Raw genomic sequence first — 24090 nt, forward strand, 5'->3', positions numbered from 1 at the left:
GCTGCTGGTGTTGAATAACGCAAGGGCACACTGCAGACTCATCTGCAGCTTGGTGTCCACCAGGACCCTGAAGTCCTTCTCTGCATAGCGCCTACCTAGTCAGTCAGTCCCCAGCTTGATACAGGTGCATGGGTTTACTTCTTTCTATCCGATTGTCCTGACTGGTAAAGACACCCCATTGTTTAGGTCACCAGTAAAGATGTTAAGCAATACTACCAATACCAGCCCCGATGGATGCCGCTGGTAACCAGGCACCACTTAGAAGTCACACTGCAGATCACAACCCTTTGAGTTTAACAGCCCAGACAAATTTCCATCAAACTTAGTCCAATTACCCAGTCCATATATACCGCAAATTTCGCCGTGGTCTCTCACTGTAGTCTTACAGTAAAGGTCTTGTCAAACAGGTTCTAGGAGGAGGAGGATTTGCTCTACAGCCTTCCCAGAGACTGAGGCTAAGCTGACCTACCTACAGTTCCCCACATCCTCCTTACCATGCTTGAATACAAAGGTGACGTTTGCTTTCTAGATTCATCATGAACATTCCCTCAATCACTATGGCCTTTCAAAGATGACAGAACAGCCTCACAAAGACATCAGATAGGTTCTGCAACACCCTCAGATGCATCCCATCTGATCCCATGGACTGATGTACATCCAGCCTGCTTAAGGAATTCCCTAACTCCACCTTCCTCTACTGCAGATAGTGCTTCATTACCAAAGACTCACTTAATAGGTGAAAGGACCTGGAAAGCCTTACCAATAGAACAGAGGCAAAAAAGCTTTTACATATTAAATCACTAGGTCCCCTTCTCCATAAAGCAGTAGGTCCAGATCTTCCTTTGCCTTCCCTTCAGTGTCAGTGCACTAGCCCCTTCTACTGCCCTTCAGATTCCTTGCTAGTTTCAACTTCAACTAAACTTTGGCTGTCATACCTCCACCCCTGCACATTTGTGGACCATTTTGCTTTCACCTTCTGTGTAACTCTGGGTATTGATTACAGATTCCTCAAAATATGTGACCAGGGACAAGTTGAATATCCAAATAACAGCCATAAAAAGCACTCCCTCAACTCGACACTTTGGTCACAACAACCTCACACAATGCTACAGGCCTGGGGAGGAGTGGCTCCTGATCTTGGAGTGGCAATCTGATCTTCTATCATAGAAACAGAAATTCATAGCTCACCTCCCCTCAATTCTTCTTCTACCCATCAGTTGCTTAAGCACAGAATCTGAGCCTCAAATACCCTTGTTTTCAATTTTCTTTAGAGACTCAACAAAAACTAATATTGAACACTAACAGTTCAAACACAAAAAAGCTCTTATTTTTTACTTTTACCAGCACAAAAAAACTAAGCTGAGGTTTACCACCGAAAATTCAAGTGCTACTACTGCAATTTTTTTACTATTGAAATTTTCTCACTATCAAAACATACCTTGGGCTCATGTGCAGAGCGCCCAGATTCCTCATATGACCTGATGGACAGCACTTTTATCCTCCTCAGTCTGCCTGTGGAATGGTTCCATGCATATTGCTTTCTGTAACCCTAGTTCTCACCTGATGACTGCCAAAGAGCTGATTCACATGCTAACCTTAACTCAGTCGGATTTGTAGGTGTCTTTCGTTGCAATATATGTATTTCTGTGAAATATGTCAAAGAATCTGACAGCATTATAGCACACTAGTTCTTAACAACAGAGCTCACTATATAAAAGTATTCACCCAGTCTGCACTTTAGGCCTTCAGTTCAACGATCCCACAACATTCCAGTCTTTTCAAGTGGTGTTGTGGTTCAACTGAGTTCCCCCCCCTCCAAAAATAATCACAGGGTCTAAAAAACAGCGTTGACATTGAAGCAGTAGTTTTCATTCCTGCCAAAACATAAACTGAAAATACAAACATAGCCAACCAAAATCCACACTGGCACTTTCACAGGACCTTGCAGATTACTGATAGAAATACGCTTAAAATGAACTCAGTAATTCAGGCCTAAGGGCTTTTCCTAAAGAAAAAAACAAACCTTACTTTTAGTTTTCAAGTGTTAAAATTAACACTAGGCAAAACACCTTTGAGTAGCTGGGACAATACATTAACCTCTTCTTCAGAGCTGGCTACGCAACTTTCTCTAGAAATTTTGTCATGGTAACTGAAATGGAGCACTAGCCTGAAGTGTTTCCTCTGAGTAGAGCAGAGTTTAAATATCTGCATCCATTACCGAAACTGCTTCAGTTGTAAATTGCTACAGTAGACACACCTCACATCAGCTGGCTTCATACAGACCTGAAGATAACTGAACCTCTAGTCTAGTACTTTCGAAAAAGAAACCATCTTTGAAAGTTTCTGGGTATTTCATCATAACCCTAGACTAACATGCCATTTTCACATTCCTGTCCATTTTTATTAATTAGAAAAAAGAATTCCAATGACCAGCTTGTAACACAAGTCAGTGCAGCATATTATTTAAACTTTTGTACATTTTTTTTCTTCCTGTAAGAACAAAAAAAAACTCTTGACGTGTGATGCCTCAGAGACTGCAGAACTAAGAACTGAGCAGAGCAGATGAAAAAGATAAATTCCATGTTTCCACTCAACCTGATGCATTGAAAAAAACTACTCAGACAATGCAGGAGGCCTAAGCAGAAGCAACAGTTTTCCATATATTGTGCTCAGCAAGATTACTGAGTCTCAAGTTTTTTGTCTCCATCTTCTGAGTCACAAGAAAAATGACTTTGTTGCCCCTGGTCAATATTCAACCTAAGAGCAACGGTGGAACACTGTGAAGTAACTTGTAACTCAAAGGCTGGGTTAAGTCCAAAGAGCAGAAAGGGAAGGAAAAAGATTAAGTGTTGTAACTTGCGAATTGTTTGTGAATTTGAAGCAGATCTCTTCAGTTAAAAACCAGCAGTAAGTTCCTACCAAAGCTGAGAAATCAACTCGTTCTAACTGCTAGTAGGCAGTTTCCCATGGCAACTGCAAAAATTTTGTGCAGGATCCAAATTTTCATTTAAATCCTCTGTATTTTCAAAAATTACTTACCTTCAGTCCACTAAATAGATTAACATAACCTTGTCTCATTCAGCCTGCCACAGAGAGACTATTGCCGCTGCTGCTCAGCGGTTCAGCAAATTTTGACCACTCCAGTAGTTTTCCAGCTGTAGCCTGAGTGGACCTCTGTTGTCTACGGACAACCGAACAGAAACAAGTGACCTAGATTTATTGTATGGGATAACTACTTTCCACTTAGAGAATTTCAGAAGATCTAGAGGTTCTTTGGGTTTTCTTTGGCTGAGAGCAACTGCTCTGTTTTGATAGAAGCCTCAATTGCTAATGATAACACCAATACCTGGTCTACACAGGAACATGAATTATGAACCTAAGAGCATGAATTATGAACCTGATGCTGGATTTTGCCCATCTTGATATGGTATTTAAAGTATTCTGAAAAGCTTTTATAAGCACTCCTACACTTATTTTGGTTTAAACCAACAAAAAGGTACTTAACAAGCATACTTTCAGGGTTTATTTGTTAGTGGTAAGCAAGCACCCAGCTAATCCACCATAATCAAATGCAATCTGAAGTCCTTTGTGTCAGTCAAAAGAACACGATTCCAGAAACAACTGTTAAATAAACTGAACTACTGAACCATCTGTGCTTCAGTTGTTGCATCAGCATTTTGAGACAAACCAACCTGATACACAAGTTGTTCTTTAGAACAATAATAATGAACCATTTCCTAGCTACTGCTTCTAGAAACTTGTACTACAATCCCAGCTTCAGAGATGTGTCAAATACATACATTATTGAAAACAGTTGCTCTCCCCCCACCAACCCTTAATCTGTCTAAGACCTGAGTACGAAATAGTGGAAACCACTATTTGCATTAGCCAGTGATGAAACAGGAATGAAAGGACCAGTTTTGCAGCTTCTCTTACTTCTTATGAATTCATATTTAAGTTTTGTCCAAAAGCGCTTGCCTCTTCATTAGGCAACAGCTCAAAGTAACAGCAGCAACTAATTCTGACAGAATAAACTGTGGCAGACAAAGGTATTACTTCCAACAAGAGACACTCTGTCCAGAGTACTACTTCAACTGATGAATGTCAGCGCATCGAATATTCTAGATCATGAACTGAAACAGCTGATGATGAGACACTTTCTAAGCTACCTCTGCTTAGAAGAATTGTTAGAATTTGGAATTAAAGTCAAAATGCTTCTAGCACCAGAGTTTGTCTATCAGACATGAAACAGGAGGCACAAGTGAAAATAAAATCATTTAACCACTAATTCTTAAGAAATGACAGACAGATCTAATGACTGTATAACTTAACTTGATATAAAACTAATATTGACTCGAAAGGGACATGTTAAGTGCTGTATCCATTGAACACTGTGCAGTGTCCACTTTCACAGGCAACACTGAGCTGGTCTAAAGGGGCTCTTCCTCCAGAAGCGATTAGCCAGACCCCATGTTTTAACACTACTGCATTTTGATCTGGTTTGGACGATACCCACTCTAAGCGTGTACTAAGCAGAAAATACTCCAGCCCACATAGGTGCCAGATGATTGCTAAACAGCAGACATCAACCATACTTAAACCAGCAATCAGATGAGGTCTCAGTAATTCAGTACTATACCGTCAGCAGACTGACAAGAGATGACATTATTAAAACAGAAAAACCTCCTACAAAACACCTGCTTATGTAGTTTCACACAAACCCTAGCTTAACATGCCAGATCATCTAGGCACAGCATTCTGAAAGTGAGGTTGGACACAAAAAAATACACCGTACCACACTTCACTTCTCTGGTGCCACTAAGTTTGTATGAAATATTAAGTTCAGAGACAAAGCAATCTAAAGGTTTAGTAATAGGATTCAGGCTATTTCTACCACTAGATGATTGCTGCAGAAGTTAACCAGCTGACCACACAATAAAAGCCATTACCAACCAATCTGCACTTAGCTGCTAGCTCTGAATTAAAGCTTTTTCAGTTACTCTTAAGAGCCCCAACATCAACATCTGTATTAAAATCCTCAGCACACGCTGTCCAGAGAATGCACAGGAAATGACTGTTTTCCTTCTAGGAGAACAGTAGGCGCCAGTTATTGGGTTTCAGTTTCAATGACGCCAGCTTGATATTCTGAATTCTACACATGATCTAAAAGCTAACAATAATTAAAAGAACAACTACACACACAATAGTAAACATGAGTTCTCATCTCTCAAAGTTAAGGTTGTACACCAGCATGAAGATACGAGAGGATAAACAAGAAGATGAGCGTATCTTCCAAAAATTAGTGATACAGTTTAAAAAATACTGAAGGTAAATATTATAATTGGGGCATAGCATCATAAGCATAACTGACTTCTCTAGAATTTAAAGAAACGATATGTCCAAGGCAAGATCAAATGTTCTGTCAAAATCAGAGCAATGAAGCTTAGTTTCTAAATAAGTCTGCATATGAGATTAAGGGGCACTATTTTCCTGTGCACATCGAGTTTACATTTTCTTTACACAGCAATGCATAAAAAGATATAAAATATCTAAAGCACTATTCATGAGTTCTAGAAGCTGTGTGCCTTAAAGACTTATGGTGACATGCTGAAACAGCTGATGATTGGAATCACGCAAAAACAAAACCTGGAAGTAAAACACGTGATTAGAAAAGCAATTTTAAAATCCGTAAAATAAATGCTGCTTTCTAAGCAGTATATACTGAAAAAAAAAAAATGCACTAACATCCACAGAATGGCTCTGTAAACCAATTATACACATTTAGAGTACTCAGCTTCACCGTAATACTTCCATTAAAACTTACCAATATTGATACTGCACATTTATAATTTAAATAATCCATCTACAAAAGTTAAGCTATTTTCTCCAGATTTCACCAGGAATTACTACTGAAAACGCTTTAGTAAATACAGTCTAATAGCCTGTCACAAAAACTGAACTAAAGGCTGTATTTCATGTTATACTCTAATTAAAGGAATATACTTTGAAATTAAATGTATTTACTGTTGAGTTACAATCTCCAAGACAAATTTAAGTAACAGATAATTAATGCTTTGTTGCAGGCTAAATTCAAGTTTTTTTAAAGTATTCCAAATATCCATCCCTTTAGCCAAGGAGGAGTTAATACTATTACTGAAGTTACTGAGAAGCCAGCATTCCAAGAAATAAAGATTCTCCCAAACCGCTCACCTGAATACAAAGGATCCTGCAAATTTTTTTTATACAGGACATGCATGGAAACACAGATCTCGCCTCACAGGAACTCTCCTGACCCATCTTTTTCATAGAAACCCTCTCCTTCCAATTGTATTACCTGAATCAAGTATTGGAATCCTTTTTGAACAAACATAAAAATCCTTTTTAAACATTCAGTGCCCACGGTATTTGCATTCACAGCACCCCTAACAAATCAGTTTAGAAGAGATGTGCCAATGGTAACTGTTCTATGGACAGCTTTCTATCTTTTGTCTCAAATGGCCATCCAGCTCATCTTTCCTCCTTCAAGCTAATCACTAATTTATAGGCCACAAGTGTGTTAAAAAGCAAGTTCAGAAGTTACTGGAGTTTGGTGGAGGAAAGTATCAGTCATTCAACAGTAATTATCGAGACTTGGTCTTAGCTCGTAAGAAACTGAGCACACATTTCTGTTTTTTAAATTGACTCCATAATTAGATACACTTTAAAATATTCTTTGAACTTTGGCTGGAAGTATGACAGAACACCTCCCTAGTGATGTTTTGGTCTGTTCAGCTTATTAGCCACTGTATGCAATTACTCTATTTGGTTTTCAAAGTATAGCTGAAGGCTAAGTAAAATGATTTCACTGTTTCCCTTTTGGCCTGCAACCAGTGAGGAAAGCAGCAATGTATACAGGACAAAAATCTAGACAATTGTCTAATTCTCATTGCAGCAAGAAAGTTACAAAAATTCTTTCTTTGGAGAAACGCAATAACCCTTGGCATATTATGTATCTGTACTGAACTACCGAAATACATTGCATACAAAAGATTAATAAAGGCTGTAAAAACAGGCAAAGCGCTAAAAAGTGCCAAACCCCAAGTCTCCCAAGCTACTTCAAAGCTATATCCATGTGCATATGCATTATGAGTTTACAACTCCCTGTTTCTTTCCCTTCCTACTCTCCCTCATCACAATTGCAACAGCTTTCAGGATAAAATCAAGTTACTTGTTGTCCTTTTCTTTGTTAAAAAAACAAACAACAAAAAACCCACTACCAAACAATCAAAGCACACACAACTACACTCAGGTCAAGCTGGGAATTAAGACAAGAACTTGAACTATAACTTGTTCAATAGGATTTATCAATACTGATTGCTTTTCAAGTCAGAGTTACAGATCTTCACTGCGTGACAGCACCACAGATACTACTCCCTTAAATATTTAAAGGAAACTATTGGTTCCCTCCTCATCTCTGGCATGCGACTGCAGAATTTGTCATTGACGGCTGCCATCAACATAGGCTTTAGCATCTATTTGCAGTAAAAAGAAAAGAGCCAATAGCATACACAGCAACCAACAAAAATTTCAAACTCTAATATGAGCTGTGCTAATTTGTAGCTACCTCTCCTCATAACGAGCTAAAGCAGAAAAACATCCAATTGTTCAAAACTGCTGAAGCTGCAACTTACATAACAATTGTTTTTCTTACAACAGACTGGTCAGTTAGCGACATTTATTAATTCCAGCTCATGCCTTTGTCCTAGTAATAGGAGATCCAGCTACACAAATGACAACTGCCTCTTTCCACAGAATTCTATTGGCTGGTAAATACAACATTCAAGGCAGAGCTTTTGCTAGGAGGGGAAGAAAAATTGAGACTAACTCAATACAAGCCATCAACTTTGCAAGTGTGCAAAGTCAGTACAAAAGAGTAACTCTGTTCACACTCCTGTCTGGACGGAAGTTTCAACAAGCATAAACATAAAGCCGTAAAAAAACCTGCTAAGAACACTCAGCTGGGGATGCATATCAAAGAATCAATATGCGACTTAAGCAATACAATTTTTATACATCCCTGGCTTTTTGCATCTTTCCTAAATTTTCTCTTCTGACCCTTCATCTATACCTTTAAAGTACCTTTCAGTCTCAAAAATTCTTGGACTTGAGAATCCTGCATTTCCAAGTCCACTATACTCTGCTTAAACTTTGGTACAATATTTGACCTTCCAGCCCTGATACCTTAACAGGTAAGCACATGCTCCTTCAGAATACACCTATACAAGTTGTTCGGCCTATTGTGACCTGTCCAGGGGTTTTCCTATTTATGCATTCTGACACTGCTGCAAGATCTGTTCATTCAGTAATTTTACTTCTGTGGCCTGCATGACTCACCAGGTCCATGGCACCCAAGTCAACATTCAATGCATAACCTTCACAACTAACACAACTTTCCACGTATTATTCCAAACGGAGACAGAACACAAACCACTGCAGAGCTGTTCTACTGGACTTCTAGAAAGCTTAGCTCATCTTCCATACGTCCTCCTGCTGAAATCAGAATCAACTAACTGAATTGGAAGACAAGAGCTAGGCTTGAAAAACAAGGATTTAGTAAAGATAAAACTGAACAAGAGGGAAAACTGAAGTTAGAATAAGGGAGGGTGGGAAAAAAGGGAGTGGTACTAGAAGTAAATCTTTTCTTCACACCACTCTGCTTGCTATTCATAACCTATTCCTAACTTTGTACTCTCATACTTAGCAATGCATATGCTAAAGACCACAGACTCAAACAAAACAGGATATATTAACAGCAGAGAAAATTCACTTTCAATTTATGGATTGGAATACATCAGTAAAACCTTCAGCAACAAAAATTTCATTCTGTTAAATTAAAATCTAATTCTGATCACCCTCTCTCTATTTTCTGCAGCAAACACCAATTAGACACAGTACAAGTCAGCATTATAAGAACAGCCCAAACAGAAACAAATAAGGAAGTACTTATTTTTTTATTTAAGCATATAAAAGTCAAACATGAGTCACACACTTAGGCAATCTCTTAAATCCACCAAAAGTTTCAGAGCACAGAAGCCAACTAAATGAACAAAACGATCGTAGGCCTGACACCAACATCTCAGAAAGACACTGCTACATTTCACAGTTCCAGATTCGCGATCAGTCTTATCATGCACCCCATTTACATTTCAGATGAAAATGGCTTCAGAAGTAGTTATATCTGTACCTTCACAAAAGGGACAGATGTGAGAATTTTGGGATGTTCATTCAGTCAGCAAGTCGTACATTCCACCACAATGCCAGGTTTACAGGTAAGTTTGTTACTCCATGCTGTTCCTATAAATTATTTAAAGAACTGATGTACAAACCAGTAATCTCTGTGAGTCATTCTTTGCCACATGTCCTCAGACTCTTTCAGATCAGACTGGGGAAATTAGCCATCCTGAAAATGCATCTTTCATCAACCTCATACATCTTACTGTACCCACTACTAAAAAGCAGCTGCCATGCTGTGTTGTTCTGCAAGTTTCTCCTAGCACATTCACAGCATTTCAGTTAGGAGTAACTCTGCCATGAACATGGAACCAGCTAACAGCAGGTTACAGTAGCAAGCAACTGTCCTGTTTCATGAAAGAAAGGCTTAGCTTCATCATGTTCAAATTCACAAAATGTAAATTGAACACCAAGTTTAAGTAGAACTAAGCAGTAAAACAAAGCTGTATCTTTAGCAATCCCACTCCAGCACACTCGACAGCAATCAACAGGAAAATAACAAAAGACCCAGAATACTCCAGATAAAGAAAAATCCACATAGTATAAGACTGGCATAACACTGAGGAGTTACAACACAGAGATATTCAAGAGGCTCTGGAGAGGATAAACTCAGTTAAGCAGCTCTCAAGTCAGTGCTAGCCCTGATGTGCTCCTGGACAAACTACTGAGGTATCCTTACACTGCACTGTAACCCAGCCACGCGTTCAGACTCCCTGTCACTTAACAGCAAGAAAACTGTTTCTGAACCAGAGACAATCTGGGTATCAACGTAGCCATAATAATGAAGTGCACTTCAGCACTAAACATAGTGAGACAAGGTGAATTTCAAAGTATCCATATACAATCCACCCATATATTATGACCATTTAAGCATTCGTTTTCATTTAGTTTGTTCCTGAAGAAGTCACTTCAATACACTCAAAAGAACACAGGCCACTTCCCCAAAAAAGTCAAAAGCTATGTATTTCTCTATTCTAATATTTCTTCTCACAGACATTTAAGTCTCTTTTTCACAACACTTTAGACATTCACTATACCCTGACTGCTACCTCTTCTTCAAAAAGACTTCCTCAAAAAGATATTTCTAAACCATGTTGTTGTTTTAGTCTCTCCAGCTAGTTTTGTAGTAGTCAAGTTTTCCACATTTTTCAAGACACATATTCAAACATTCTTATATCCCAAAGAACCGTAAGACTCTTTGTAGTATCACAATTTTGTGAACGGTGCATGGGTGGTTGCTGTTTTCCAGCTGAGTTACTGAAGGTCCTGTAGGGATTTGGTTTTGTTTGTTTTGGTTGGTTGTTATTTAAAAACAGGACTGCACACCAGAAATGCCTACTAGGCAAGCATAGCATATACATGCTTTCTAAGAACATTTGTTTCATAGCCTACCATCACTTCAACCTCCCAGTTGTCTCAGCAAGAAAAATCTGGTGCTTCCAGTTCGGCTGACCGTCCTGTCTGCTTATAGTACTAAGTTAGTTGATTTACCCAACATAACTGTAAACAGTGCTATGTTTAGGAAGCAACCATGTAGGGAATTACAGCAGCTCACAAAGCGAGGAATTCTCAGTTCAGCATGGGAGATGAAATCACTCTAGAACAAACATTCATTGTAACCTCTTTCTTACAAATCCAAGTTTATCTTGCCAAAAACTTTGTGCCTAGTGACAGGAATTATACTTAGTCTGAGAAATCTGCTGCTGACTGGAAACATTACATGTTCACATTGACAGAGACGTCTTTCTAAGCAATTGTACAGCTTATCTCATTCCACTGGGGAAGGAGGATAAAGAAAAGGAAAAAAGCAAACACTAATCACGTTAAGCAGTTCTGCAGGTCAAATATACCCTGCTCTTCTTCTAACTAGTACTTTTTAACCCTCTGTTCCCTCCCTTGAGGGAAGGAAATTTCTCTAGTCTGCGTGGGTCTTCCTCACCCATTTAAGTGCATGTTTGATTCATCTGTTCCCATGAAAGCTTCTGCTTTCTTGTGGAATTTAAAAAATTTCAGTGGATGTATGTGGGAGGAGTGCAGAATTCCTTCAATCCCTGCAAAAACACCTCTGAAGCCAACATATGCTGGCTATATTCAAAAGGAAGACATCAAGAAGTAAACAGTAAAAACTACTTCTTAACCCAGTCACACCACAAAAATAGATGACACCATACTTTACTGCTAGCATAACACACTAACTACAGTATTTCAATTAACGTTTACCAGAAAAAGTTGACACCTTTACTAGTTGAGAAGTACAGAGACCAATAAGATGTTTCTTACAAAAAAAGAAAGAAGCATTACAGGACTTTTCAAACTATACAAACAATCTTCCACATTTTTATGAAGCATAATCCCACAATGTCTTCCAAATGCACAGACTGGCAGCACTAAGATCTCTTTTGCTACGCAACAAATCAGAATCATTTGGTATTTGCCTGTTTCATTGCCACCCCTCAGAACTACTGTTTCTGTGAAAGATTCTTTGTGAAGAAATTATCTTTAGGACAATGGAAGATCTCTTTACATAGAAATACATACAGTGCAAACAAGAGATTCTTCCTTCTGCCTCTGTATTCTTTCTTCATCCAAGAGCTGCTGAAGAGGCAGAAACTTTCTCTACTACAATCTACCATGTTACTGAAAAGAAGGGTTTTCACCTTAAGTTTCACTAATTTTCACCTGCTGTTTGAATCCAAGTCTGAGCCATTAAGTTACCTTCTTCTTGGTACCTACTAATCAAATCTGAGACTAAAAAAAGACATACTAATGACGCTGAAGACAAAACATCCACAGCTTATTATACACAAATGAAGAAAAGCCATGGCCGATTATCAGAGTTCAACTCTTGTAACCTCACTAATGACACCCATTTATACTATTAAAGGGCCCAGAGTCAAACCCTTTAAGTTACTATTGGCAGCAAAACTGCAAGATTGTAGTTAAAAGCTGTGCTGTTTCCAATCAACTAATGAAGAAAGAAGACTAGAACAAGAAAGAAAACAAATGAAGCTGGAAATCAAAAGTTTCAGGAAGACAGACAAGAAAGAATTTTATGAAGATGCAGACTGCAATATATATAAGACTGCCTCCTACATTACAGGGAGAGGAAATTTCTACTACTGCAAAGTTTATACAAGTAAAATTCCTGAACATTAAATCATACTTAAAATAGGAAAACAGCAGGAAGCAGAAGCCTTATAACTGATAAGGAAGACAGTCAAAAGAGAACATGCAGCATGGAAAAGACACTTTTCTCAGAACTATAACTACCAAAGCATGATTCACGCATTTCAATATTTTAGGAACCAAGAATGTGAAGTTCCAACTGAGGCTTCTCCTACAGTCAGAGGATTTATAGGTTCTCTTGCCTCTCCTCAACACACATTTCCTGTTGTGCAGTAATACATAAGCTCACTCTTCTACTCTTTTCTTCCCTGAAGGTACCTCCCTCTACTACATTTAGTTTCACAAAACACACCAGTATCGACCTGCACCCCTGTAAAAGTTCACAAAAAATTAACAAGCCACTAGGAAGGAAGAGGGTCAATCAAAACTTGAGTTTATAAGCTTTGCTTCCACAGTAAACCAGGCTAAGAGTTTACCAGTCCACAATCTGTCAAGCAAACATAACGGACTGAAAAGAAAACATTAGACTTCTTGTGTTACTGGCAAGTAGGATGCTTACCAGCTGATGATAAAAAGCATATTTGCAAGTGGTGAAAAGAAACAGGATTAGCTCACAAATAAGCAGAAAGTTCCCATGGTCTATTCACCTTCTACATTAGAAGCAGTTCTAGAATGCAAGATTGATCAAGGATTGTAGGCTTCTTTTACTTTAAATCATCTAACCACAGACAGTACCTCTCTTTTAAAGATTTCTACCTCATCAGTGCAGTTAGATGATGCCCTTCAGCCTCTTTACTACAGCGTCCTCCATGCTGGCTCAAGCGTCTTTCAGTAGCAGATGGAACTAAGTATTTGTCTTTGCGCTGAAGCAGATGAAGAGTGATCACATAAATCCATTTGCTACATGAGTTGCAGTGCCACTCAAGAAGGGCGAAAATAAAAAAAAGCTTTGTAACTAGTATTGCAGTGATCTTATAGATATAACCTGACCCAAGATGGTTACTGCCAAAATTTGTGCCTCAGCAATACAGACACAAGGATCCATTAATCACAGTGTGCAGCGAGTTCTCTAAACATACACGGAACTCCTGTAAAAGCGGTAGCACGAATTCAGATCTGCTGCTGAAACGCTCTGGAGGCCCCCAAAGCTGAGAAGAAATACAGCACATCAGCGTGGTACCCAACATTACTACATAGACATAGGTACACGACCATTCACAAACAGCTGAAGTGGGATAATTATGTTATTCCCAGTAATTACCTCTAGCACTTTACAGAGCAGAGCGCATGAGTGCACAGCCACTTTGATGCAAAGTCCAGCAGCTTAGCTGAAACTGTTAGAGAGGACGATTCAAGCCAAGCTGCTGGACTTTGTCCTAAAGCAGCTGGAAGTACTTACATTTCTTTTTGCCAAGGGTGCTACAAGTTTGGGTAACCTTCAACCAAAGTTGACAAGTGGAGTAGGTGGAACTTCTGTCATCACAGCAAGACATGTCAGCATATGTCAAGCTCCCAACGACAATCATTGACTTGTTGAGAGATCTAAGTAATTACAACTAAATCACATGCAAACCTCTGCTCTGATGTAACAGTTTCTAGACAATATTCCTGAACAGTAAGGATTCACTGAAGCAGAATCTTGCCCTTACGCACAGGCACTTTCCCCACAAACCTCACTGACAACTGAAGGCAAAGGAGGACAGAACCCAGCCTTCAAACACTATCACGTACCTGAAGACTTTTCACCCGCTACACAGCCATCTACTGTTCCTGTAGCACTCAATACTTTTGATACCTGTAGGTATCAAAACGCTTCACAGAAGGTTAATGAATTAATCCCCGACACACCCAGCAGCTTAGCATCACCTTTATTAAGGATGAGCCCCGAGGCACGCGGAGGAAGGACAACCAAACCAAGGCCACACAGACACATACAGACAAAGGATCAGCGAGGCAGGACCGGGGTACCGGCTGCCCGTGCAGAAAGTTTCACGGACTGACCCGTGACAACTTCAGCCGCGCTCAGGAGGAGTCCGGGGGGGGGCAGGAGGGGAGCAGGGCGGCGGGTGATGAGGAAAGGAGGAAGCCCAGGAACCGAGAGGGCGGCGAGGAGGGGGAGGGGAAGCGCTCCCCACCGCCTGGGCCCTCACCGCCGCGGGAAGCTCCCAAAGAGCCCGGCCCCAGGCAGGCTGCGGCCCACCAGGCCGACCCCCGAGCGGAGGGGCCCGAGGGCTCGGAGCCCACCCCCCGCCTCCTACCTTGGCCACGTAGTCCTTCACCTCATCCAGGTCCCCGTTCTTGAGGGCCCACATGAACTCCTTGTCCGACATCGCGGCCGCCTAGCAGGGGCGCGGGCGGGCGAGGCGGCGAGGGGCCGGCGGCACCTCCAGGCAGCGAGGGCGGCGGCGCGGAAGGCGGGAGCCCCTCCCCCGGCTGGCGGACGGGCGGGCGGGGCGAGGCCGCGGGCCGGCGGCAGTTAGGGCGGTCGGGGCCCGGCCGGGCGCGCGAGCAGAGGGAAGCACGGAAGAACCCTCCCGGCTGCAGGGAACAGCGGTTTACTTGCGCGCGGCGCTTCCGCTTCCGGTTGCCATTCAAGCTCCCCTCCCCCGCCCCCCGCGGTCCCCTGCCCACCCCCACCGAGACGCCCACGCCGGGGGGGGAGGGGGGGGATGGTTGTGCGCGGGGCGCATGCGCCCTTCGCAGGCTGCCGCCGAAGCCACTTTGCGCATGTGCACACCCAGAAGCGTCCCACTATTTCCGGAGAGATCGCGGGGGTGGGGCGGGGGCCGGCGGCGCATGCGCTCTAAGTTCCCGCGGCAATTCCCCCCTCCCCCCCCCCCCCCCGAGGGTTGGCATGGTGACGCGGCCTGCGCCGGGCCCCGCCAGCCGGCCGGGCGGGCTGCTGCGGCTGCCGCGGGCCCTGCGAAACTCAGCCCTACGCTTACCTCACCCAGTGCCCGGGACCCCTGCCGTGGAGGCTGCGGCGCGGTGCGGGTGGGGTGGGCGGCGGGCCGCTGGCTGCCAGCCGGCGGAGGAGCGGCCTGCCGAAGGGTCTGTTCCCGCTGAAGGAGTGGGAACAGAGAGGTGTCTAAATAGCTGTTCAGCAAAACCCGAGGCGCTGAGCACGCTGTGAATTGTTATCGTGACGCTTGCGAAAACACGGGCGGGGAGACACAACGCTGGAGGGAAGGGATGCCGTTCACAGGGACCTGGACAGGCTGGAGAGGTGGGCGTGCGTCAGCCGCATGAAGTTCAACAAGGCCAAGTGCAAGGTCCTGCACCTGGGTCGGGGCAATCTGAAACACAGGTACAGGCTGGGCGGAGAGTGGCTCGAGAGCAGCCCTGAGGAGAAGGACTTGGGGGTACTGGTGGGTGAGAAGCTCAACGTGAGCCGGCAATGTGCGCTGGCAGCCCAGAAAGCCAACCGTGTCCTGGGCTGCATCACGAGAAGCGTGGCCAGCAGGGCGAGGGAGGGGATTCTGCCCCTTTACTCTGCTCTCGTGAGACCCCACCTGGAATCCTGCATCCAGCTGTGGGGCCCCCGCCATAAGAAGGACATGGATGTGTTGGAGTGGGTCCAGAGGAGGCCACGAAGATGATCTGAGGGCTGGAGCATCTCTCCTACGAGGATAGGCTGAGGGAGTTGGGGCTGCTCAGCCTGGAGAAGAGAAGGCTCCGGGGTGACCTTAGAGCAGCTGCCAGTGCCTGAAGGGGCCGACAGGAAGGATGGAGAGGGGCTTTTCACAAGGGTGTACAGTGATAGGACAAGGGGGAACGGCTCTAAGCTAAAAGAGGGCAGATTTAGATTAGATATTAGGAAGAAATTCTTCCCCATGAGGGTGGTGAGGCACTGGGACAGGCTGCCCAAAGAAGCTGTGGCTGCCCCCTCCCTGGCAGGGCTCAAGGCCAGGTTGGATGGAGCTCTGAGCACCCTGGTCTGGTGGAAGATGTCCCTGCTCATGGCAGGGGAGTTGGAAACAGATGATCTTTAAGGTCCCTTCCAACCCAAACCATTCTATGATTCTGTGATTCTATAAAAGGAAGTATGCAGCAATTAATTAATGTGTTGGCATTCGGCGGTTGCATCTGTTTTTTTTGGAACCACACGTTTTGCCTATGGGACACGCAGGCTGCTGGATGAGTCAGGCCTGGCCACTGCCAGACAGCCGCTCCTCCTGAACCCCCAGCAAGCACCGACCCCGGCACCCGCGGAGCCCCCAGCCCGGCCACGGGATGAGAATGTACAGAGACTGTTTCAGGGCAGCAATGCTCCGAAGTGTGAGAAGGAGGGGGCAAAGAAACTGTGTAAGGGGGTGGTGTCATACAGCCTGTGTTTTTTCTGTGTTTTCTTTCTATTTCTGAACCACAGAAATGTTAAATATGTGGGGCTTTAGAGATTTTTGTCAGGGATTAAATGGTATTCAGCTGAAATAGCCAGAATGTTACTCGCAAGGAAATAAAAATCTGTACCCTTTCAAGTTGGCTTAATTACTGATTTCACTTCTAAACTGAGAAGTTTTGAAACACGCGATTTTGTCCTTGTGCCTTTTCCTAATGTCCTTAAAGAATAAGAAAACAAAAAACTGTGAAAGATAAACTGTCAAGTGCCCTTACGTTGTTTTGTAAATGCTCCCAGTACATGCATAAATGCATACATAAATACACTTGTTTCAGTGCTTGCTTTTTGGTCTGCAGGAATGGTAAGCGAGTTTGGATTTTTTAATAAGCTAAATCCAAGTTCTTTCTTTTTTAGAAGGACTAAATAATCCGGAGTTGATAAGTCTGGTGAAAACATTTAAAATTCTGGGATGCTTACTTAGGTACTCGAATACGCATCAAAGAGCCAAGTTCTGACCATATATTTTAAAACATTGGACACTTCTGTTGCTGTATTTGTCCTCACTAGCCTGTGAGTCCAGTCTTTCAATTCTACCAAAAATTTGCCTGTGTTATCCTTACTCCTATCCCATCACTGAAGCAGAAAAGCTTTCACACTTCACTCTTTCTCTACAAGTTCTGTTACCTGAAGTACGTGGTTTACTTGGACATTTCTCCCCTTCTACCTAGTGCATGACTTTTCTAGAGGCTAATCGTCAGTTAGCTTCAGGCCCAAATTCTAAATGGCTTTGCTCTGCCTGGTGACTAATACTGGATCTCTCAGGCATGCATCCAGAAATACAAACCCATAGCTGACACCATTTTCTAACTGTGGGATGCTGTCATACCTGCCTTAAAATCTGTGTGCACTGCCGTAGCCCTCTTTCTTTTCCTTTTACAGTTCTCGAGCTTAGTTCCAACTCCTAGAAGTCTGTTTCTGTTTACATGTAAGCACTTTGGTTCTGAGACATATTAATCAGAAAAAAAAATGTGAAAGAAATGCAGTGAATAAACATTTAGCAAAGGAATTTCTTAAACAGTTTTTTTATCTCTTGAAAGCACTATAAAGTTACAGATATTTGAAAAGAAATGCAGTACTAAACATACAAAGTCTGTGAGACGTGGGCTTGATCAGAATTCTTAAACCAGGACCTGCTTTTACACGTCTCTGTGCTTGACTTATCTGTCTTGTAAGCAGTAGTGGAATCACGTTCTGTTTGTGGACAGGATCTCCATTTGTCCTGCCTTTAACCATACCAGCCAAAGCTTTAGGCTGGCTGCAGTCTCACTGTTTGGAGAATTAGTTCATCAGTGACAGGGAGTCATAATTGTTAGCCACAGAGTTTACGCTGACTTCTCAGATGTAAGCCTTCACCTGATGACATTCCCCACTTCAAAACAGTATTTTAGTCTCAGCCACAGAAGTTTCAACACAACATGCAAGCCACGCTCCGGAAGAGTTATGGTATAAAGGAGACCCCTGAACAAAGTGGCATTTGTGTTTTGGTAGAGGCACAAGCCAGATGTATTTCAAGCAAGAACGAACATTATCCCGGTCAGCATAGCACATCTTTGTATGGTCTCTATGAAACTGTGCTTCATTTTCTGATTAAAAACTGGTTATTTCTATTCTGCGTCCTCCACAAAATACAAGGTGTGTTTCCCCATCATCTGAATGGCTGGAGGAGACAGGAGTGATAACGAGTTAAGGTGTAGGAAGACTGCTTGATCCACAAACTGTGCCTTCTCTAGCCCAGTTATTCCCGCTGAGATGAAATTCGTCTGTCGGCTCACTGGTTAAGCCCTGTTTTGAAGGCCTGCTTAACTGCTAAAGTGTCCCCTATGCTCACCCTGCTCTGCTGACCAGAGCTTCACTTCCATAATTGAATTACAGACTATAAACATGATTTTCTGCATGTATCTTCACGTTTGCCCATATGCTTTTGCTTTGTAAGTGTAGGTTTGCATTTATCTGTTTCAACAAATAAATCATAATTCATTGTTGTATTCAGTTATACAGTGCTACTATTATATAATGCATATGCTTGTACAAGTCTAATGCAGAGTCGAGACTACAAGACAATCCAATGAATTTAGCTATCCAAATTAAAAGGAACAACGTAAAAACCCAAGAAAGTGACCTGAATACATACTGGCATCCTTGCAGGTTTTATTTAAAAACACGCGTTTGATCTCATGTTTACTATATTCGCGTTGCGTAATGCCAAGCTATTCATATGCAACAGCTATTAGTTCAGTAACAATGCAATTACAAGCAGTAATATAAAATGTCATAATGTAGAACGCATTCTATTGAGGAGAAAGTCATAAAATTAACAGGTAGCAGACTAGCTAAAGTTATAGAGGTGACACAAGAGATCTACGAATGCCAGGTAAAAATTGGGCAATTGATTGGCTTTTGGTTTATTAGTTGGACATATTTATACTATTTGATGCAGTTTGTTGAGCGTGGAGGTTACCAGAGAAGAAACGCTAATATCTTCCCCCTACTTTTTGAATTCAGCAACGGTTTTACTTCACATTAGCTAAAAAAGTTTTGGGTTCTGGTCCATGCATTTCAAACCTCACTGCAGAGGATATGAAAGACAAGTATCTCCTGTCTCCCCGAGTTCTTGTTTTAGCTGTGTGAATCGTTGGTGAAACAGTTTAGTATTAGCTGACGTTACTGCAAATAAATTTCTTCCTAACCTTTAGAGAATCTGTGTAAATATTTGAAAAAGTAAATACATGTATAGGGCCAGGTTTTGGTTTGCCCATCTGTGATACGAAGTAGTTGAAGGAAGAGGGAGTGGAAAGGAAAAGGAAATCAGGTCAAGCAAGGCTTGCAGACAGGGAAACCCGGCAATCATTGAAGGTATTGGTTGTGGTACCTGAAATAGCCGGGGAAGCAGACAAACTCAGACATAGAGCTCCAGTGCTTTGGTACTTGTTCGTGAATCCCAGTGAGGCTGGACATTGGGAAGTAATGCAGCGACTTGGGTGCCAGCCTTTGGTAGTGAGGAGGGGCGTCCTGCTGTGGAAATGCGGCTTCCCGTGGAGCAGGACTGCCTTTGCTTTGGACACTATGTAGTAAACACGATCTGGCAGTCAGTTTAGGAATTGCTAAACGAGGGGCTGGCTCTGAAAACTGAAGCAAGGAGTGTGTCAGTGTTGAGAAATACTCTCAGCAAGATCAGAAGGTGAATAAAGGCTTGGAGGTTTGACCCACAAATAACCAAGCTGGGCTTATTTAGTAACACAGAGTACAATCTCCTTTTTGCTGTCGGCCTCCTCTCTTTCAGTGTCATTTGTAGATGCCAGTAGGCTTTTATAGTTTTGTTTGTTTATTTCACATTTAAGTGCTGTACCTCTCTTCTTTTATTTACAAGAGCATGGGTAGAAGTCATTATTGCTGTCTCCATGACTAAAATGAATGAAAATCTTTGTACCTTCACCCAAGAGAAGATAACTTTTTTCTGTAACCTTATTTCGCTTTTCAGGAGGAATTCATAGGAAATAGATGTTCAAGAAATTATCTCTTGGTAATCTCAGTTATTTCTCTAAATTAAAATAATAAGATTATAGAAACACAGAACAATTTAGGTTGCAAGGAACCTCTGAAGGTCATCTGATCTAATCCCTGCTCAGAGCAGGGCTAACTTAGATGAGGTTGCTCAGGGCTTTTTCCAGTCAAGTTCTGAATATCTCGAAGTGTGATGAAACCACAACTTTTCCTGGCAACATGTTCTGATGTTTGACTGCTTTCACAAAATAAAGAAACAAAAAATCTGTATGTCTAGTCAAAATTTCCCTGTTGTAACTTTATATGTGTTACCTCATGTCCTACACCTACCTCTTCAAGAAGAGTTTGGCTCTGTCTTCTCTGTATATTCTCATGAGTTAGTTGAAGAAAGCAGTAAGGTCCCCCTCCCCCCACCTTAACCATGTCATCTCAGGGCCAATTTCTTTCTTCAGAAGCCAATTTCTTTCAGCTTTTCATCATGTGTCACATGCTTAAGTCAGCTTATCATCTCGGTCATCTTCTGATGGATCCACTCCAGTATGTCAATGTCTTTTTTACACTGGGGATCCTGAAACTGGGAAGAGTATTCCATTTGCAGCCTCCCAAGCGATGACTAGAAAGGATCAATCCCTCATTACTGATTACTCCTTTGAAGGCTGAAATTGCCTTCAAGTGAACTATTGCCACAAAGGGTTAAACAGCGGAGAGCTCATGCTGGCCTGGGTGACAGCACAGTCTCTGTTCCAAAGCAAGGGACTGTTCGGTATAGCTGAGCATCACGGTCAGGAGAACTTAGCCCAAAGCTTTGCTGATGGTGCAAGAGTCTGAATAGGTTTTAGTTTGCGGTTTCACAGCAGTATGGGCTTTGCAGTGCTGACAGAGGTGAAATCTTTTGCTAGTAAGCAAATGAGAGTTGGGCACATGAGGGACTGATACTAACAAAGAGGAAACATAAGCAACGTCATTTTTTTCATGGTACTCATTGTTAAAGCAATAAACAACTGACTACTAACAGTGATACCAATGTGATTTTCAAGTTAAATGAAAGTAAATTGTTATTGAACATGCTCAGCTGCACAGAGATTATTCTAATTTATAATACTGCAGGTGAAATTCTAGGATTTCAGAAAAAGTTAGAAAACTGACATTGCCTGGCTCTATAGTGAAGAACTGAAGATAGCAAAATTCTGCCTTTTGTAGAAATGACAGCCATTGAGAAAAAATGACGTCTATTCATGTGTTTTTACCCTAATTCAGATAAGGAGTCTGTGTGAAAGTTACAGTTTGGAAAGTGAGTGTAAATTGGTGTAACTTATATGTTGAGTTAATGAACGACTGGAGAGGTTGGGTAATACCAGAAGTAAAAAAAAAACACACACAAAAAAATGTTTAAAAGTTTGAAGATAAGCCAGAATATTTTATACTTAAACCTTTCTTTGCTGCCATTTGCCTTTCAGTCCAGATCAGTGCCTGGAGATAGCAGACAGCTGTATGCAATCTTCCAGTTTTTCATTTGAAGAGTAGTTATAGGTCTGCTTTTGGTAGGAAACAGCTCTGTCTGAGAAACCTGCAAAGATGCTGCTCAATCCTTGGAGTTTCTACACAACAGAGAAAGCTGCCTCTGGAGCTTTTTCTTGTTAGACCTGCAATTTTCCACTCATGGACGGTGTCCTTCAGCAGGTGTTAGTGTTTCCTTACCCTTACTAAGCTGAGAATTTCCTGGTGGCAAGGTTTTACAACCAGGAGAGGCATTACCTGCTGGCTTCCAAACCTTGTTCATTTCGGAACAGTCTCATCATTTTTTTAGTGCTTTAAGCACTGTCTGAAACCCTCCACTTTCAACCCAAATCACAAAATGAATGACCTTAGTTCAGCATCCCGAGTTTCAAAACAAAAGTTGAACGTGAGCGTTTGTATCACCCACATAAAAATGCTGAAATACGCCGTGTTTCTGCCCTTTGAATGTGTTGTGGAACAGTATTTGTGGACCTAGCTGTGAGCAGTAGGAGCAAATGCAACCGGCTGAGTGTTGCATGCAGATTTTTCAGTGTATACAGTCTGTGTGTTTACTGTATGCTGTCACTGTTCTAGCAAGTACATAGATTGCAATTATCAAGTGTGGAGTAAATCTTCTTTAATCAATACCACAGTTTACAAGTGTCGAATGTCGAAAGTAATCATACATCATATGCAGGGAATTAGAGTTTGAACATTTGAAAACACTGATGAAACACGTATGTTAACATTCCATTCAGTACCCTAATATAACCTGGACCTTTGGTTCCACCCTGAGATACCCCATTTCAGAGCACTATGGTCCTAGCTTTATGCAGATTGTTTGCTGGTAAACTGGTTGTCCTTTGTGCATCAGAGATAAACCAAAGACCTTTGACATCATCTAGCAAAACTCATCCGGTCAAGTATACTTGTGCAGATTTAAACACTCTAATGTATTGAGGAATATTTTGTATATTGCAATGTGTATAATAAACCAAGTCTCTGCTTGTAAATCAAAAGGCAAGGACGATAGCTTCCATTTTTTTCTTGGGTTTTGCATTGTTCACTAGAGATACTTAACAAACACCAAGCAATAACAGTAACAGCCACTGTGCCACAGGGAGACACTGTTGTCCAAACCATCGTTTCCTATGCGTTCGTCTTCCCATCCATTATCCAATACTTTTCTGCAAGTTTGAAGAGCCTTGAGAATCTCGGATGAAGGATGTTATACCAGTGAAAAAATATTACAAGTATATGGTTGGTGGTGTTTTTCCTGACAATCATATGTCACGATGCAGGATGGAGAAGTGTAAGGAATCAGTCATGATTGTTATTACTACTCATCTTTGGAGAAGTATTAAAAAAACACAAAAGAGGTAGGATACTTTGTTGAAAGGTAGATTTATTCACAAAAATGGAATATATCCTGCTTTACAGGCTGTTTGTGTCAAAAAATATATTTGGAAACAGATGTAAGAAAAGCCTTAGCCACACTACAGATACTTGTTCCTGGTAGAGCACAGAAAACATTTGGTTTTCTAGATTAAAAAAAAGTGTTTTTCTTTCATAATAATTATCCATATTCTTACATAATTTATATTGCAATCATGTCTCCGGTTGTGTCTTTCTTCTAAAAACACAGATAGGATATGTCAACTAAAAATACTGTGCTTGAGACCCCTTTCCAGTGTTTTTCACATACCCGTGTGACTTGGTGTTCAGTTTTAATCAGCAATTTCTTCCTTAGTTTGAAGCAACAGTTGTGGTTTTTTTAGCTTTGTCCCTGTCATTCTTGATTTATTTCTTTCCTTCTTTCGATATTTTTCTCTTTCTCTTGTCCATCTTCTATTTAATACGTGGAGTATCCCTTCATACTAACAGAGGCAGAACTGTGGTAATGTACTTACCGTAATCTACTTATACAACGGTTTGGGCTAGGTTCTCCTTCTTTTGCAAAAGGGAATAGGTTCCTGGAGTGGGTGCAGATCACTGCTTATTACATGGATCATATGGATTATGAAACATTTTGCTCTCATTTTGATGAGGATCTCCGGTACAGTTCAGTCTGGAGTGGTGGTGTGTTGCAATGCTGCCCCTTCAATCCTCCCAAGACATGTTTTTGCTGTATTCTCCATGCTCTTAGCAGGCACTGGGAGGAAGAAATGACATCTTAACTTTAAACAGCTTAAAATTACATCTTTGACCTTAACAGTGCAGTTACCGAAGGCCCTAGCAAACCTGTAGCATGCATTATTCCAACGCTGTGGGGGGGAATACTGCAGGAGCCTTACAAT

General features: G+C 41.7%; 1 protein-coding gene across 1 annotated transcript in view; it reads right to left on the reverse strand.

Moving 5' to 3' along the window:
• The window catches only part of MTPN (myotrophin), a 119723-nt gene extending 104722 nt beyond the window's left edge, over positions 1-15001 (reverse strand). The window contains exon 1 of the mRNA XM_075428815.1: positions 14655-15001. Within this exon, the coding sequence (XP_075284930.1) occupies positions 14655-14726 (72 nt within the window). The 5' untranslated portion in view covers positions 14727-15001. The remainder of the gene's footprint in view (positions 1-14654) is intronic.
• Between the last annotated feature and the right edge of the window lie 9089 nt (positions 15002-24090).

The sequence above is a fragment of the Opisthocomus hoazin genome, chromosome 8, assembly GCF_030867145.1.
Source record: "Opisthocomus hoazin isolate bOpiHoa1 chromosome 8, bOpiHoa1.hap1, whole genome shotgun sequence".
Taxonomy (NCBI): Eukaryota; Metazoa; Chordata; class Aves; order Opisthocomiformes; family Opisthocomidae; genus Opisthocomus; species Opisthocomus hoazin.